This window comes from Python bivittatus, unplaced genomic scaffold, assembly GCF_059951505.1.
Source record: "Python bivittatus isolate LINGU-HERP-01145 unplaced genomic scaffold, Pbiv_v1 ctg000030_np1212, whole genome shotgun sequence".
Classification (NCBI taxonomy): domain Eukaryota; kingdom Metazoa; phylum Chordata; class Lepidosauria; order Squamata; family Pythonidae; genus Python; species Python bivittatus.
The window spans coordinates 4,229,639-4,248,217 of record NW_028277031.1 but is presented as its reverse complement, the minus strand read 5'-3'; the positions used below and the strand labels follow the sequence as shown (position 1 = coordinate 4,248,217).

The 18,579-nt window shown below is 40.5% G+C and overlaps 1 protein-coding gene across 2 annotated transcripts; it reads left to right on the top strand.

The window, feature by feature from the left end:
• Nucleotides 1-2,771: 2,771 nt before the first annotated feature.
• METTL22 (methyltransferase 22, Kin17 lysine) lies at nt 2,772-17,905 on the top strand. 2 transcript variants are annotated; one of them, XM_088152941.1, is made up of 14 exons: nt 2,772-2,858; nt 4,141-4,188; nt 4,468-4,525; nt 4,806-4,844; nt 6,750-6,902; nt 8,168-8,530; nt 9,797-9,837; nt 9,915-10,059; nt 10,501-10,572; nt 11,619-11,672; nt 13,909-13,989; nt 14,949-15,051; nt 15,873-16,041; nt 17,459-17,905. In XM_088152941.1, the coding sequence occupies exons 5-14, from the start codon at nt 6,797-6,799 to the stop codon at nt 17,522-17,524; spliced, it is 1,200 nt and encodes a 399-aa protein (XP_088009067.1). In that variant the 5' UTR covers nt 2,772-2,858; nt 4,141-4,188; nt 4,468-4,525; nt 4,806-4,844; nt 6,750-6,796; the 3' UTR covers nt 17,525-17,905. The 2 variants fall into 2 exon arrangements, with proteins under 2 accessions (XP_088009067.1, XP_088009057.1); XM_088152931.1 differs by lacking the exon at nt 4,806-4,844.
• Nucleotides 17,906-18,579: the final 674 nt, after the last annotated feature.

Here is an 18,579-nt window from a genome sequence, read left to right as displayed (position 1 = left end):
ACCATCAAGAGTTGTGAGAACTGAAGGAATGAGCTGGTAGGGCAGAGATGCGCTGAAGGTTGGACTTAAAATTTTGGGGGATAGACGAGGACAACAGACATTGAAGCAGGATGCAACAGGGATAGGATCGTGCTGTGCACAAGAACTTTCTTGGTTTTGTGGATACAGGTCTTTTAAACACTATCTTTAAACCTTTTTCAGAGCTTAAACCACATTGGTTTCCTCCTCAAAACATAGCCACCGATTTTTGACCATTGTGGCCATAGAGGCCTCTATGGGTTGTCAAGAAAGAATTTAGGGGACATATGAAGAGGAATTATTCCAACAGTTTAACCAAATATTTGTTCATACTTTTAATTTTAGAAGGCACTCCTCAAAAAATCCCCAAAAAGGCAACTGGGGGGGGGGGGAAATAAATATGAAAAAAAGTTTGAGAAACAGGGACAGTTGGAACATCTGCTCTGTAGAATAAAAGTCTAGAGCAGTGTAGAAAAATGTATGGACTTTTCTATGGTTGTTAAACTGCAATTTCATCCATGCAGCTATGTTAACTGGGGCTGATAGGAGTTGGTTCTAACAGATAAGAGCTGAATTTGCAGTAATGATAGTAACAAGCATTACAAACCACTTTAAGAAAAAAGGATCTACCTGTGAAAAACACCTGTGCAACAAGAGAGCCCTCCTATGCAGGAAAGAAAAATAGTCACTTCCAGAAAGAAAAAAGCAGAGTATTTTCAGTTGAGTACTCATCTGAATAAGATTAAATCTCATTTATCCTGATGTTCTTGAGGTTTTGGTGATGTTTATTAATAAAACTAATAAACCAGCTCGCTCCAGAGGCTCTAGGTAGCTACAGGTACAACATCAAACACAGCATAAAGCAGAAAATAACAAAAATGAACACTGTAAGCAATAACAAATAAGTTAATCACCAAAGATCTTGCAGAAAAACTAGGTTTTAACTATTCTCCGGATGGCCAGTGGGGGGTTATACATAGCCGTGGGGTTATAAAATGTTCTGGAAGAGGTTCCAGATGCTGAGAAGGCCGACTGATTGCCAGCAGTGCTTTATCAAATGGTTTTGCAATATTTAAGGATACAGGAGGAGACATTACATAAAAGCAATTTAAAAAAACCAGGAGCCAGCGCAAGTACAATTTATCTCAAGATAAGGAGAAAATTAAATGCAATCGGTCAGTGCAATCTCCTAGCACTCTAAGCAAATAGAGAAAGGCACAGATAATGATAGTTGCACAGAACACACCAGGAAGGAAGGCACAACAGAGATGGAGCTTAATAACAGGTTGGAAAATGAGAAGATCAGGGTGACAGATTTACAAGAGAGATGAGAACATCAGAGCAGTCCTGCAAGATCAGACGAAGGCCTCATTTTACCCACCCTCTTGGCTCCGCAGGAGATAACAATTCTGTCTGCAAAGAGTGCAAGAAACAGATTGCTTTCTCTTGCATTCTCCTCTCTGATCTGGACTACATCTACGCATAAGCCTTCTTTCCCATCCAATTGATTTGGATGATTTTCCAAGATGCAAAGCCAGTAACAGATTTATTAACACTTGCTGCCCTTGGCCAAGGATCTTGTTGAGTTTCTGATAAGCTTCCAAAGTGTTTCTTGTCATAGTTTTATTTTAGTAATGAGCTACTGAAGGATTTGCATTCTTGGAGGTAGAATATAATCAGACTAAAACACTTTAAATTTATAATAAGGGAGTGCCTCTTGTGGCCAAAAGACATTACCCTGATACCAAGCTTTAATGTTTTTTCTAATATCTAATAGATTATGTTCCACCCCTCAAAATATGTTTATATTGCTTCTGCTGCAGAATATGGAGATTTCTTGAAAATCAAGTCTTATAGCTTTGCAAAAATCAACACATCTACAGCACCTGCTTTTGGGAGCTACAGCACACCTCATAATCTGCAGCTAATAAATACCATGAAGCTATATTAAATGAATTAATTTTTAAGGTTCTCTGGGACTTGGTTATTTTTCAGAAAATGATGGGCTTCCTTCTGCAGGCCAGGAGGACCAAGAACTCAGTGTGGTTGGATTAGAGCATATTAAACTATAATGCAGGACTAGCTTCCATCTGTGTATGTCGTATAGTCAGTTATTCATTGTGCTATGCTAACAGGGCTAGCTGGGTATATTCAGTAAACCATAGTTTACTGTAAACCATGGGATTGTGTACAGGTAGTCCCCAGTTTAAGAACAGGTTCCATTCCCAAGGTCTGTCCTTAAACTGAATTTGTATGTAAGCCAGAACAGTTTTATTGTATAATACTGTATGAGTAGTATTGTGTAATGAACTCAAACCATTGTGTATTTAACCCAAATCATTGTGTATTTAATTCAAATTTTGCTACAATAGGCTCCATTCTTAACTATGGGTTGTCTGTAAACCAGGCATTCTTAACCCAGGGACTACAAGTGAAATACATTGGATTTTTAATTGCAGATAATGCAGCCCTTTCTCCAGACACTGGAAACTGCCACTGCATTTTAAAACTCCAAGTATAATTCCCTTAAATATCAAGGAAAGGAAAGAGCCTAAGTAACGCCATTTTGTTCAAGCAGGACTAACGTCCTCGTCCTTTCTAGGCCGGGGGTTGCCACAGCAACCCTGAAGCACGGGAGGAGGGCGATCCCTCTGAGGGCGGAGTAGAGCAGCCCGCCTTCTAAGGTTCCTCCGTCAATGATTGGTCAGTTCGCGCGATGGGCGGGGCGCTACAGAAGCGGAGTGTACAAGATAGGCGCCGGAAGTCGGAAACAGGAAGCAGCTGAGGACGAAACGAAAATGGCGGCGGGGGTATCTGGGGCCTTTGCTGCGTGCGGGGAGGTCAGTTCAGACGCGGCGTGGGGGAGCTCGCGAGCTGTTTGTTCCCCTCCCTCAACCCGCAAGAGTGCTGCGTTTGGCTGCAGGAAGCAACCGGGGGGGGGGGCAGAAACCAGAGGGTCTCTGCGCGCGTGCAGAGTGCCAACTGCCCTCTTCCCGATGTTTAGCAAGGGACTGAAGGCAGGGTCGCGGAGAAGTCTTAAGAGACACCATTTGTGATACATTTGTACGAGAAGCTACGTTGGTTTACCTGTGTTGGCCCTCCTCGGCCCCCCAGTGCGAGCACGTTGATGTGCAAGCGCGCCACGTGGCCCCTGTGCCTCTGGCTACTCCAGGGGGATCTGCCCTCTTTGGTTCATCATTCTGGGTGTTGTGCTCATTGGAAAAAGAGTGTCTCTGCCATGTACAGAGTATCTCTAGCTCCCCATCTTATATGTGTATATATTTGCCTGGGGAGGGAGATTTTTTACAATAGAAAGAAAAGCCATGGTTCTGTTTATTATGCAAGGCTAATTTTACCCATTTATAAATGTGCTTGTGAAGGATTGCACTGCAGAAAGATGTTCTCCCAACAGGCTTACTTGAGTTATTGAATTAACTCTTTTTGGTATAATGTAGCAAAGCATAAACTGATTGAATGGGTTGGGTTCATGCAAATGATAAACCACAAAAAACAAGCCACTGTTAAAATTAAGCTTTGCATGTCATATGCATATAGTTACTAAGTTTGTAACTTGGCTGAGTGTTAGACTAGGGGTTACTTAAAATAAAATCTCATTTCCTGACTGGCTGTACTTGTTAGGCTGTTTTGTGTTGGGCATTGTGTGGCAAAGCCTTAAGCTAGGTCCAATGTAGCCAGTGGTCACTGTAGTTATTTACAGTCTATCAGTACTGGAAGGTAACATGATGCTTTCTAGATACAAATACTTGTACTGTGCTGTAAATATCTAGTTCAAAACATGTGTTTGGATGCTTGTATTAGAATCTTATTTTTATCGTCTTAGTGTTTTTCCTAATAATTTGATTAAGTTACTTATGCAAAAAGTAATAAAGTAGTTTGTTCTTTAGGTATGAATGACACCCATTAAATGTTTGTTTGTGTGTGTGGAGAGACAGGTATACCCACACCGAAATTTACCATGAATCCTTGTCCATAAAAAGCTTAGGAACTCAGAAATTAACAGTTCTCTTCATGTGCTGATTTAGGCAAACTAAAAGCTGTTACTACAATTGGCTGTTATTCCGAAGATTTTCCTCTTCAGTAAAAATGTTGCTTAAATTACAGATCTAATAGAAGATTGCATGAAAAGTAGGGCCAAATAAGAATTCAAAGGTAAGTAGAATGAACTAATACTTATATCCTTAAAAATTCAATAGACAGACTTCAAAAAGGATTTCAGCTTTGTGTACAGTACTGTAATGCTTCCTAATTTATCTTGGAGAGTGGGGACCACATTGCATGCCCCTTCATGCACGCAGTACTATTTCTTCTGCAGTAAGACTGGCTTTGAAGAATGGTATATAAATTTTAATAATAGCATGAATAAAATAGCAAGTAGTAAGTTTTAATTTCTCTCTCTCTCTCTCTCTTTTTTTTTTTTTAACCATACAGGCTCAATCCTGTCTGCTCTTAAACAAGTTCTTCTGAATTCTTTGGGGCTTACTGCCAGGTAAATGGGTAGGGAATTGCAATCTAAAGTATGTATTTTCCACACAAGGTTGTATTATTTTATGGGAGATATATATACGAGAGTGCTGCCCCACCTTCAACATTTATTAATATAAAAGCTGTTTGAAGTAAAGTGAAACCAAATTTTAAGTCACCGAGGGCAGGAATGTCTGCTATTCATTATTGTCCAAAAACATGAAAGGAGTAATGGAGTAAGGTCACTTGCACAATTTCAGTATAACATTGATTCCTTATATATAAAATAATTGATTTAATTTCAGAGATCATATATTCTCTATTGATAATGGATATATTATCATGTAAGTGTCAAAGTATTTCATTCTTTTAGAAACATCACCTGAGTTTTTTCCCTTTTTCAGTCACTGCTTGCAACTGTGTTTTAACCTGGCACAAGTTAAAATATTTGGAAAGTAAACTAATAACCTGTATATTTCATAATTTTTCAGGATGAAAATTTTGTCAGACATAAATTTAGTTTGTGATACTTTATCCATCGCTTATTTCCTTGTAGAGAAGGATGAATTAAACATATAACTATTTTCCCAGACCACAGCACTGTACATATTAATGCAGATAAAAAGTATTTGCTACTGTGCTGCACCAAAGATCAAAAACGTGGAAGGATTGCCTAAACAATGACTAACTGGGTATAACACAGTGACTTCCGCGTATGATGGAGCAGAAGACAAAATATTTTGCCGTGTGTGTCTCCACACCGTCACATGTTCCACCCCCCTTTTTTTTTTTCCTTGATTTTTCATGGTGGTCACCCTGAAGTTGATATAACCTCTAATTTGATGTGTCTATTACTTATAGGGGACATACAGAAATTAAAACCAAGCTAGTCCTTCCCTAAAGGTTCATAGTGCAACAGGCTATGAAGGGAAAAAGAATGGAAAGAGAAGAAAAAACAAATTACATATCGATTCTTATTGAAAAGTTAGGTGATTGATTATCCTAGTAATTGGCTGAAATGACTATAAAAAAGGATAGAGCTTGGGAGAAAGCTAGGTGATATATTAGGCTATGAATCTCTGGGAACATTTTTTGTTGGCTCTCCAGGGTATCCACCCCAATATGTTTAGGTGCACATTTTTCCAGGGGGCAGAATTATCCATATGTGTGAGAAGGATGTGTCCAAGGTTGTCAGGGAAAAAATAATTGTGAAACAGAAAATGATTCCAGTCCATACAGCAGAACCATAAGCGAAGATTGACACAAAGTCTTAGTACCTTTCCTGCTAAACCCTGACTTGACTTAGCATGTTGTGTTAGCCCAGCCATTGTGTTATGTATTGCAAAGCAGGCTTAGCATGATAAGCTAACCCTGCCTGTGTGCAACTGTAGCCAAGAAAAGATAGTTATGAAGAATATGAGTTCTGATGTTGAACAAATGTCTTCCATCATGTAACAAAAAATAAGCTGCTCTGGTGCACAAATACTTATGCACTTTTTTTTTTAATCCCACCTTTATTATTTTTATAAATAACTCAAGCCGGTGAACATAAGTAATACTCCATCCTCCTCCTCTGTTCTGCACAACAACCCTGTGAGGTGGACTGGGCTGAGAGAGAGGGACTGGCCCTAAGATGCTAAGTTGTAATCTTAGAGTAAGAGTTTAATATATGTTTTACTTATATCTGCTGTAAAAGAAGTCAGAAGTCATTCTTTTTTGTGTTTGTAGTTCTGCTCCTTTTCTTTATTTTTCTGCACTTCTGCTCTTCTTTCTCTTTATTCCTTCTATTTTTCTTGATTATTAGTTCTTGTTATTTTTTATCTTTCTGTTTTTTTTAATTTAATAAAGTTGTTATTTAAAAAAATGAAAGAACTTGACCAAACATGCACTGAGCAGGGAAGAAACAGGAAAGTGGATTGCTTTCCTTGGTAAAACTGCCTTCTAAATTAACATTTACAGAAGGCTTCACTCTGCTATTATTATATTGCTTTGCCAATATGAGATTCAATTTAATTTCTGTCTGTTGCACATTCATTAGAAACAGATAAGTCCTGCCACATCACGTGAAAAGAAACAGAGAAGGCAGAAGGAAAATTTTAAACAGATCAAAGTATATAGCCGGAGAAGTACAGAGAATGGAATTGATCAGAAACCAAACTGTTGGGGTGTACACATGCTGGATTTCATAGGCAGATGTGAAATGTTTCAATCTTTTTGTGTCAATAGGATGTTGCTTTTTGTAATGATAGATGTTCCGATCACCAGCACATCATAGTTGGAGAAGGTGAGAGAGGCTATGGATGAAACAGTATTTCGAAGTGATACGGTGCTTTCTGATATTCACCTCCACACTGCAAACAAAAGGCATTTCATGGTGAGACTGAATGCTGTTGGCCAGCCAGGTAATATAACAGCTAATGCCGACCATCAGGAATGGATGCTGTTGATTGAGAGAGAGTAAAAGTGGCTGAACTCACATAACTTGCTGTGCTGTAGTGTAGCTTCTTTGGGTTTGGCTTACTCATGTTGTGCAAACCCAACCAGTTCCAGTTTGCGACTGTGGTTTATGGTTTAGCGCCATGTGCAGGAGACAGGATGCAATATGGAAGAAGGGGAATGTAGCTGTGATGGGGAGGAGAAGCAAGGGTATGCAAGAGAGAAGAGAAACTGGAGAAATAGAAAGGAACTGGGAGGGGAACAGAATAGTAAAATGCATGCAAGGAAAAAAGGGACTGGCAAAGAGGAGGGAAGGGACAGTGGAGGGGCAGATAGGACGTTTATGTGGAAAGAAAGGGTCTTCTGAGGGAGGACAGCATGTGGGTGGGCTTGATGGAATGGGATGAACACATCTATGAGGCTATGGATGTGTGCCCAAAAGAGAAGACATTTCCCCGTCTCTGGTTTGAAATCCTCAGAATGTCCCTTGCTTGGAATGATTGCAGAATATAAGAGGACAAGAACAGAAGCAGTAGATGATAGAAGTGAAGAAACATGAATAATTCAATGCAGAGATTTTAAACCTTACATAAATAAGTAAGAATTCAGTTCCATGTAGTTTCCAGAACATTTTTTTTTTTTTAATCTGCGCTCAGTCGTTACCGACTCTGCAGTGACTGCTTGGACGAGTCCTTGCAGTTTTCAAGGCAATTGTTTCGGAAGTGGTTTGCCAGAGCCTCCTTCCTAAAGCAGAGCCCAGCTGGCGAGCGCAGGAAGCAGGGTTTCCGTTGCTTCACGCCCTTTTCGCACTTACCAGCAACTGCTCCCGACTCCTTTTTGCAAGGCGCCGCCAGCATTTTTCCTCCCACCGGAGTGAGAGTCCCCATTTATCTACTCACGTGAGTTTTCGAACTGTTGGGTTGACAGCAACTGGGGAGGAAACAGGAGCTCACCCTGTTTAACGCGAAGGCTGGACTCGAACCGCTGAAGCGTCGGCCATTTCTGGCCAGCAACTTTCAGCGTCATTAAGCCGCTGCGCCACCACGTCCCCCTTTCCAGAACATATGCAAGCCCAATTAAATTGACCGATGAGACGTATAAAATAACTGTAGAGTAAATAAAGTTCTAGGGAAAGCAGTATTTAGAAAGTGTGATTCTCCTTGTAAGTTCCTTTAAATGTACAGGTACTCTGCTTGCAAGGTAATGTGTCACTGAAATTGTTGCCTCTCAGTCTTCCTCTCGCAGTTCAAACTCCTTTTGGATAATAACCAGTGGGACCCTGAGACGGAAGAGAGAGACCGAAAAGCCTCCCTTGGCTGCCAGAGCAGAGGTGAGGAAGAATTAATTGCAGAGGAGGGAGCTGGTGCTCAGGACTCCCCGGACAGCACTGAAGAGGAAGGTGACTTCTGTAGAGGAACTGAGGCCTTGTTGGATGAAGATGGGGACCTGCAGGTGGTCCGGAAAATTCCACTACCTCATACAGGAGATGCAGATCATACAAGGTCTAAGGCCTGTCCCATCATTTTGACTAAGGGTGGAGATGTCTTGGAAGAGCAAGAGCACGAGAGCAACGGTTGCAATATTGTTAAAATAGGTCAGTAACACCATAGCCCTTTATTTATTTATTTATTTATATATAAATAAATAAATTCTATATATAGAATGTAGACACGATGCATCTCACAAGGAAGTGACTTCGGTATATTCATTTCTTATACCTTGATCCGGATGCACTTGTGGGTAGAGATGTGAGGCCCGAGCCTAGAAAGCTGTTGTCTCTTAGTCTTTCTGTCTCAAAGATGATCTGTAGAAGGCAGAGCAAAAATAATTCTGTGTAAAATAAATTTTGTAAAATGTATGCAAGGCCACATTTGTGTATGTAGAGCCTGGCAGATTGAAGTGAATCCAAGGTTTTCAGCAGCTGCTTACATTTCAGTAAGGCTGACACCTGTTGTTGTTTTCTTCCTCTACATAAAGAGTGGAGTGGTATCAGAGGAAAAACCCTCTTGGCAGTTGGGGGGCTTTGCTGATAATCAGATCTATATAGGAAAAGGCTTTATTTTGGGTTCCCTGGGTTCTGGTTGATGTTTGACAAAATATTGTTGCTCCCCATACAGTCACTTCATCCCACTGCTTCCTGGTTTTACTGATAGAGCGTTTTTCCTCTTTCCTCATCCGTTCACAAAAGCGCTGTTATCCTGACCTATGTTAATAGTGCCCTAATAGATTGTTTTAATCTTTTTGATCTGTGATTGGTAATAAATGTAGGTTGCATTTGGTTCATGGGAGAAGATTCAGCCAGACCCATCCATGTACCGATACTAATCTTGGTTGCATAGATGTGGGTCACACTCATTCCTCCGGTCTGTCCAAGAGATAACCTTAAATTAGGCTGTGGAACCTCCATGGATCTTAATCTCCAAGCTTCCAGATATTTTCAGCTCTTTCGAATCTATAGAGCAGTGTTCCTATGCTGGCTGGGTAATTCTGGGAGTTGAAGCCCACACATCTTCAAGCTGCCAAGGTTGAAAAACACTGCTATAAAGGGTTCCTTTTTCACATTTGGGAAGAAGAATATCTCAATTCATTTTTGAATACAATAGTGAACAGGAATAAAAGCTCATACTGTAATTTTCTACATTTCTGATTCTTGTCCTGCCCTGCCAGAATGAACTACACAGCTTTCCTACAAGTGAATGCATATCTCAATAGAGGTAGTATTTCCCACTTCTACCTTTTCATGTTCATATTTTTCTGAGCTTTATCACAAAAGCAATTTTGAGGAGAATAAGTTATTTGGGGATGGGGGAAATGCATTTGGCATCATGGAAAAGATTCTTCTTATGTTTTGCTCTTCCAGAGCACACCATGGCGACACCTTTAGAAGATGTTGGGAAGCAGGTAAGAAGCATATTTGCTGTCCATTTCCTGTCCGTTTAAGTCCGCACCTCGTGCGACCCTTACCTCTTGTTTTGAAGGTCTGGCGAGGAGCTGTCCTGCTTGCTGATTACATCCTCTCCAGACAAGATTTGTTCAAGGGTTGCACTGTGCTGGAGCTTGGGGGAGGAACCGGGGTTGTCAGCATTATCATGGCAAAAGCTGCCAAGATCATTTATTGCACAGGTATCTCTCTAGTTCAGCTCTTTTGGTGGGTCGTTTTGGGAAATTATTAGTCAAGTTGGGATATTAAAAGCAAAGAACATTTCAGAAAGGGGTCTCATGCTTTAAAATGCCTACTTTCTTCTTTGTTTGACTCATCTTGAAATTATTATTATTAGATTTTTATCCTGCCATTTATTTATTTATTTATTTACATACATGCACGCGCGCACATGCATACACATACAGGTCAACATGCCTAATACTCCTGCCTCCTATTTTCCCCACAACAACCACCCTGTGAGGTGGGTTGGGCTGGGAGAGAGGGACTGGCCCAAAGTCACCCAGCCGGTTTTCATGCCAGAGGGAGGCCTAGAACTCACTGTCTCCTGGCTTCTAGGTCAGCACCTTCACCATACTGGCTCTATGGTATTCTGATAGCTCTTTACTTGTCTTCTTTTTAAGATGTTGGTGAAGACCTACTGAGCATGTGTGAACGAAATGTAGCCTTAAACAAGCACTTCATTGGGCCAATAGGTAAAAGATGAGTAAGTTCCATTGAATATAATGGGGGCTGATGTTGAATGAACATGGATACGGTTATGCTGCCAAGTGCTTTCAAAATTGTTTAACGTTTTCATGTCTAGCAACCAAGGCAAACATCAGATTTGAGATATATTATTTAGTCGTATGTAATTAATATAGTTGCTTTTTATATATTTTAAAACTTGGTTATGATCTCGAGTGCTGCTTCTGGACAAGAGGCTACTGAGTTTTATAATTTTAATCTAGTTATTGGAAGTTCTGTAGAACAAGAAATTGTGAACAAAAAATGATTAGTCCCATAATCCTCATGGTTCCCATGGATATCTGAAAGAGTATTTCTGTATTAGTAGCAATTTTCTCGTCCTCTTGATAGAAGAAAAGTATACTGCATTGCTCTAGCTATTACATGATACTAATTTGCCTTCTTGTTTCAGTCTTTTTATGGTCATAGGGCAGCATAAGGGGGTGAGGTGCAGTCATTAAAAAGAGGCCTAAAAATATAAAAGATCTAAAAATAGATATAAAAAGTGAAAATTTAAAAAGTTCTCAAGCTGAAATGCATAGAAGATATAAAAGGAAAAAAGAAAAGATATTAAATATATTAAAAGTGAGAATCTAAAAGGAGGGGTGGAAGCATTGGACAGGTGTATCAAGTTAACAGAGCACCCTAAAATGGCAGACTGGGGGCGCATTGATTCTAATTTGTAATGTTGAGGGCGAAGCACAAGCTGGAAGTCATCACCTGACAAATGTTGAACGCTGCCTCACAGAGCCTGGCAGCATTATATGTGGTAGCAGGGTTAGCATCTGGAAGTAACAGGGTGGTCTAAAGTTGGCCTATGCGTTCTGGGTCCTTATGTAATGTTAGTAGGATTAGAGTAGCATAAATGTCTCTGTAATATGAGAAGCACGTGCTCCATTGTTTCTGCGTATCCAAGGTTGTAATGGCATTGCCACTATGTTCTTACTTGTTTTATGAATTATTTGTACCCTAATAGTCTACCTTTCTTGCCACTTATTCTGTTACGGATTTTCAGGAACTGAAATTAGAGTCAAAAAGCTGGATTGGCAACAAGATGATTTCTGTACCGGTATGTAAGCCTTCTCAATAGCTGAGTTTGATGTTTTCTTTCTAATTTTAAAACCAGGGATTTATTTAAGATGATGAAAGTAAAGAGTTTTGCTTCTGAGGATGTGCAAAATACGTTTCGCACTTCATTGAGTAAACCATACTGGTTTGGTTAATTGGCAGTCGAGGATGCGAGGAACAGAATGTACAAATCAAGTTGTCACAGGCAACTTAAAATGTCCTTTAAAGAGAGAAAGGTTATTCTCATTTTCTGTCTTTTACTGTGATGGGCAAATTTTCTTTTAAAATCAAAAATTTACTTGTATTATTTCACACCATCAATGGCCGTGGCACTTAGGGTGATATGAGGTGGAAAACAACAATTTTTGAATGGAAGTGTCAGTGTATGAGAGAGGAAAGAAAAGAGGTGAATATGAGCAAATGTGGTTGGGAAGAGGCTAAACCAAAGCTTCCCAGAGCGGGTGGGTTCTTCTGCTATATAAAACCTGGTGTGTAACAGGCTCAGTTTTGTGACAGATGCATGTTTGAAAGCAGAACTATGAAATAAAAATCAGCCTTAACCTCAGAGCAATGGTCTGAAGTTGCTACTGGATTCCCTCCCAATATAGCTGCTGCTTTTTTTTAATATGTTAATCTTATAATTTAACTTTTTTATTATTTTTAACAAAGCAATCATTATTCCTAAAGAAAAAAAATGAAAAAAAGTACAAACTAAGAGGGAAAAAGGGGGGAAAATCTATCTTATATTTTATATTTATCAATAGTTACTGGTTTACCAGTGAGTTCACTACGATAATATGAACGATACAAGATACTATTGTAAGCTATCACAGAATATCTGCCATAGGGAACAAATATTGCTGCATCTTTTGATTAGTAGAGAATATTGCTTTTTCCAAAACAGATAAATCCCACTTTCCAACAGCCATTCCTTGACACCAGGAACAATATCACTTTTCTGATTCCTTAATATAATTCTTTTTGCCGCCTCCCATGCACGATGCAACCACAATTCCTGATAAACAAATTCCAAAGCTTTGGTATTTAGTTATATTACTTTGACATTTAAAGATTTTTCCCGCAAATCTATTAACACACAGTAATACCCTACCCCAAAAAGATGCTAAATGATCACATGCCCATATCATATGTCTCAGCAAGCCCTCCAATTTTTTACACCTCTATAGCATAGGAAATCCGATGTCCATCCTTTAAAAATATTCTTTGGGGAATCCGTTACACCCTAAATACAACCTTTTGATGAATCAACCTTAATCTCTAATCTGTAGATTCCATCCCAGAACTGCTGCTTACTCATTGCTGTTCCATTTGGCTACAGCAGAAGGGACCAGCATCAAGTTCCACCCGCTTGGCTGTGGCTAATTCTACCGGTTCTCCCTGTGTCAGGATTGGCCTTCCATGTCCAATATCTCCAGCCATGACATATCCCCAAAATCTGGCTGCCTGAGTGTTGTTTTCTTCCTATCAATACCTTTTTCCTTTTATTTATTTATTTTTATTTATTTATTAAATTTTTCAACCACCCATCTCCCCCCAATGGGGGAACTCTGGGCGATTTACAACAAACATTAGAACATAAAATATATAAACACATAAAACCTTAAATTAAAACATTACTAAAAAGAAGAAGGGGAGACCAAGAGGATGAAAAACCTGAGGTTGAAGGCAGAGGCCTCTATGGGGCTAGCCATCCCCATGCTTGTATTCTCACCCCACCCGAGGCGAGGTGGCAGAACCATGTCTTCCAAGCCTTACAGAAGGCCAGGAGTGTGGGGGCTAATCGCATCTCCAGCAGGCAGGATGTTCCAAAGAGCAGGGGCTACTGCAGAGAAGGCCTGCCTTCTGGACCCCACCAGTCAAAGTTCTTTCACTGAGGGCAGTGTTGTCCAAACTTGGCCACTTTAAGATGAGTGGACTTCAACTCCCAGAATTCCCCAGCCAGCATGGGAGTTGAAGTCCACTCATCTTAAAGTGGCCAAGTTTGGACAACACTGACTGAGGGGGTCCAAAGCATGCCCTCTCTGTGTGATCGGGTGGGATGGGTTGAAGTCATAGGGGAGAGTAAAAAAATTTTACAGCATGGAATTTAAATTGTAAGCCTGCAGATAGAATCTGACTCGTTTCTCAGTTCCATGTGCAGTCTTTAGACAATTTGAAGTATGATACTGTACAAAATACGTGCAAATGCTGTATGTATTTTTTTCATCTTGCCGTAGATCCTGAGGATTGCTTCAGCTGGTCCGAAAAAGAGATCGCTGAGCTGCATGACCTCACCACTGTGATACTAGCTGCTGATGGTATGAACACATTTGAGAATGGGTCCTAGCTATAAAAGCGGGGGTATGCTCATCGGCCTTAATGACATTTAAATTTCAGAATCAGGTTGGTGCAGGGAAAGGTGATTCAGCTGACAGTGGCGTCAGGGAAGGATGAGCAAAAACCTTTCAGTTCTTGGGATTGGCTCCCAATCCATTTGACAGAGTCCAATTTCATTTTGTATTTCAAATTGGATTAGAAATTTGGATTGAACTGTTAGAGTGATCAAATAGCTATCAAATCACAGTCACCTATTTGCACAGCTCTAATACAAACCTGTATGTTTTTTTAACGAGGTGTTTGGAATCATTTAAAAAATTCGGTAAGCCATACTGTGATCACAAACCGATAATAAAAAAAAATGAAAAAGCATATCCCATTCTAAAGTAAGTAAACTAGCTATAACTGGAGCCACTTTTCAGATAACGATATTGAGATTAAGCAAAAAAAAAAAAAAAATTACCAGAATTTAATGTAGTGGTGAGAAAGCCTCATGTTAGTCTTAGGAAGTTAACATCATTGCTGGGAGAAATTGTGTTATTCGGTAATGGAAATTATTAATTGACATTTGGAATGTTCCTTATAAAAGGCTCCTTGGGGAAAATAGGACTGGAAGAGTTTAGCATCTTTCTGTTCATTAAGCGAGTTACTGCATAAAAGGCTGCCAGTGAAATTAAAAACCAAATGTGTAGCTACCCTGAAGATCAGTGTGCGAGTGTCGCCATGCCTGCCTCTTCCACTTACAAGATGTCCTGTCCTCTCTTCTCTTTTCCTGGTGTGCCAGTTAGAAGAACCTGAAGTAACTGCTTATATTATCCTACAAGGCTGATCCTGAACAACCATTTATTTTATACATCAGCTTTAAAATGGAAGATAATCCTTCGGTGGGGACAATCTGGATAACCCTGAAACCTTTACCATTTTATCTTTTATATTGCAGTATTTTATGATGATGACCTAACAGATGCTTTTTTCAAAACACTGTACCGAATCACTAGCAACCTGAGGAACTCTTGCACCATCTACTTCTCTATGGAAAAGAGGTGGGTGATAAATTTAAGTGGAAAATAAACCATAGTATGGATAGGTCTTGTTTGTCACAAACCAAGCAAGAAACACAGCTTGCAACTAGGGCAATGTTTGCTTCTCAGAGTTGCCAAAACTCCTTCCAACACAAAGTATTCAGCCTCAAATAATCCATGTACGAACATACCAACCAGTTATTTAGATAATTTTATTCCTAGGAGAACATTCTTAGGACTGTGTTCACCCATAGACGTTTTCCCTGATCAAGGAGAAATATGCAGATGTTCAGAGCTTGCTTCTGGGGTGGCTGTTAGTTGTGATGTCTGCATCTTCCCTCCAGGATCCGAGGCACCATATCTCTGAAGTGCCTGTTGCTATGGGAAACAAGACCAGGCTAGAAAGGGCCTTTAGTTTATCCTGGCATGACTTTTCTTGTACTCTGTTCTGAATTCCACAAGAGGAGTTACTTTTTTCTCTCCCTCCCCCCCACTCTACCATTTGACTTCATTGTCTTGATTTGATCTCGTTCTAATTTTTGAAGCCGAATAAAACTGACATTTAAGTGATCTCTTTCTAGAAGTTTGACGGAAAAACGTCAGTACAGAGAGGCAGCAATAGACAATAACAACACAGAATGTTCTTCCTTTGGCAGTGTTATCTAAGTACAGGCAATTTGCCGGTTCTTCATAAGATTTTGCTGTTAACGCAAGCATTCGCTGTCAGGTTGATTCAACATATAAAGCCATTTGCTGTCATTCTGGGGGGAGACGCAGCCATCTTTAGAAAAAAAAATCTTTTGAAATTGTTCTGAGACATTTTCTTGGGTGTGTTTGGCCAGGTTCAATTTCACTTTAAGACACATGGATGTTGTGTGCGAAGCCTATAATCACTTCCGGAGTACTCTGGATGAGCTGCTGAAAACCAGAGATGGCAAGATGAGATACAGTATTGAGCCTATAGACCTTTCCTTTCCGCAGCATATTGTTTACGAGCGCGTTCCACAATTGGTGGGTATCCGTGTTGGCAAACTAATTATCTGTTTTAATCATACAAGTGGTAGAAAGTCAGGATCATAAAACAAGTCACCATTGTGTTATAACTCATTACCTGGCTGAATTGATAAAGCAGCATATTCAGTCTCTCTTCACAGGCCCCTTGTTTCCTATACATACAGATAGAGAACGGAAACAAAGAAAACACTCATTAGATTTTAAGATACGACTTTTCTGTTTGTGAGCTGTTGTGCCAGCTTGATATAAGAGCAGTCTAAAAATACCTGGATTGAACAAGAACAGTTACAAAATGTTCCCCTGCTGGAAGCCCAAATTTGAAGCTCTGAGCTGTACAAAGAAAGACAAATATTGAGTAAGCCCTTTTATAACGTTTCCATGCTGACCTGACTACTGTAGAACTTAAGCACATTGTACAGAATGGTGTAAAATTCTGCAGCCCACCTCTGATTTAATCTCATTAGGAAGAGTTTAGGGCTGATCGGTTAGAGCAGCTTGAGTGCTATTGCATCTTGATCAAGTGTGCAAAAAAGACAGGCTTAACCCAGATGCCGTTTCACTGTCTGCAGCATAATGTAAAGCTCGGGGGGGGGGGAGTTGAAATGAATAGGAAACGAAAAGGAGGGTCCTCTCTCCAGCCAACAGTTGGGCCCAAATATTTGGAAGGCTTGCACGTTCTGTACTGTTCTGGGACAGAATCAGAGATCACACAATGTCTTTGATGAAAAGTGCTATTTTTGGCATAGCTGGTTGCAAAACATCTAGGAGAGTAGGCTGATGAAAGAAGCTAAAAACCAAGTAACTCAGTGAGCTCCAAGCCTCAGAGCGCAACTGCTTCTTTCAAACCCTTCTTTGCACTTTGGACTCCTTTCTGTTATTCAAGAGCATCCTCCACATTATCTCCAAGTGCTCATGGCCAGCAAATAAGTCACCCCAGTTGCTCATTTTGCTGACTTCCAAGATCCTCACCTGGCACGCTGCGTTCAAATGCCAACCTCAAGACCTCCTGTTTGGTTGCAATCTCTCCGTGTCCCACTTGCCTAAGTCCCCTTCTTCTGAGTTCCCCTCAGCTTTTCCCTGGGTGACCATCCTTAATCTGCCCTTGGTTATCCTGCTGTCATTCCCCTGGTTGCCCTTTCCCTTTTTTGTTTTGAGTACCCAAAATCCTTTATTTTTTAATTTGAGAAGAAAGCAGATACTCTGCAGGCACGCCAGAGGTACTCACAGCCTCTAAGCACCCACAAGCACCAAATCCTGGTTTACTGTTCATGGTTCCCTGCAGATACTATTGTTCCTAAGCCCCATAAGAAATGGCAGAGGTTAGAGGATGTTTCCTTCTGCTCTCCCATGCTCATAAATAACGGTACAGTCCTATGAGAACCCTAAAGAATTTTGAGTATCTTTCCTTTGTTAGGAGTTATGGAAGCTTAGTGCGGAGAAGATACCAGACGAACACTGTCCACGGCCTCCAAGAGATTGAAACAGGATGAAAAGACTTCCACCCTCGATTTCAGCCGAGGTTACTATCTAAAGGAATCTCTGGAACAAGGAAGCAGATAGAATTCAGATCTATATCAAAAACAGATTAAAGAGATACGTGGCCATTGCTGTAATATATTGCTTGTGATTAACAAACAGCATCAGCCATTATGGGATTGCTCTGGAATGGTGTATGTTGTGGGGATGCGAAAGATCGGCAGGTCAGAGAATGTATTCTCGGGGCATTGCTGTTCAGGCTTCCAGATGTGACTCAAGCCCACCACAGCAGACACATCAAGGGCCGTCTTTGGCATGTTTCTGATCAAGTGGATTTGGTCTGCAAAAGCTTTGGGGCTGAATAAAACTGTCTGTCGTTCACATACTCCCGGCCATTCAGTTTATGCTGTAAACAGTCATCTGGGGGCCTCCTTGAAAATGACTTATTGGAGTTTCTCTCCTGGACTGAAAACTCCGGCTTCTCAGCATCGTGAGAATTCAGATCCTTGGGCTACGGTAATCTTCCTTCTGTAGCAGTGCAGGGTTTTGTTTTCTTCAATGCATCTCAATCAAAACCAAACAGTTTTGTGGTTTGTATAATGAATGGTTTCTCTTCGATATGGAAAGTGCCAAAAAGCATTGGCCACCTTTTCATGACCTCTCTGGGAAGGATTTTTGCTTTGTCTGACTTATCCCTGTGGACTACTCTCCTTAAAAACATGATGGGCTTTGTTTAGGCCAAGAGTGGGGGGCACCAGCCTTCCCACTGTTATGGGATTATACCCCCAGCCAACCAGCATGGCCGGTAGTGGAGGGTTCTGAGAGATGTAGTTCAACAACCCCTGGAATAGCTGATTCTCCGTCAAGCTGAGAACTTCCAAATTCTTGGTTCGGCCATAAATATCTCTAATGAAGCAGCTGTAGAAATGCCTGTGCTTCTATCGCTGTTCTGCCTCAACACTGGAATTGAAGCTCCCCAAATGCATATTTGAAATATAAAATTTGGGGGGGGGGCAGGCAGGATTGAGAAAGACTTACATGCGCTGCCTTTGTAAAAAT

Excerpts from the sequence above, each read along its gene's own strand:
- METTL22 (XM_088152931.1), top strand. The coding sequence starts at position 6,797 with ATGGATGAAACAGTATTTCGAAGTGATACGGTGCTTTCTGATATTCAC. Across the intron at positions 6,903-8,167 it reads GAATGCTGTTGGCCAGCCAG|TCTTCCTCTCGCAGTTCAAA; the intron begins GTAATATAACAG and ends GTTGCCTCTCAG. Across the intron at positions 11,673-13,908 it reads ACAAGATGATTTCTGTACCG|ATCCTGAGGATTGCTTCAGC; the intron begins GTATGTAAGCCT and ends ATCTTGCCGTAG.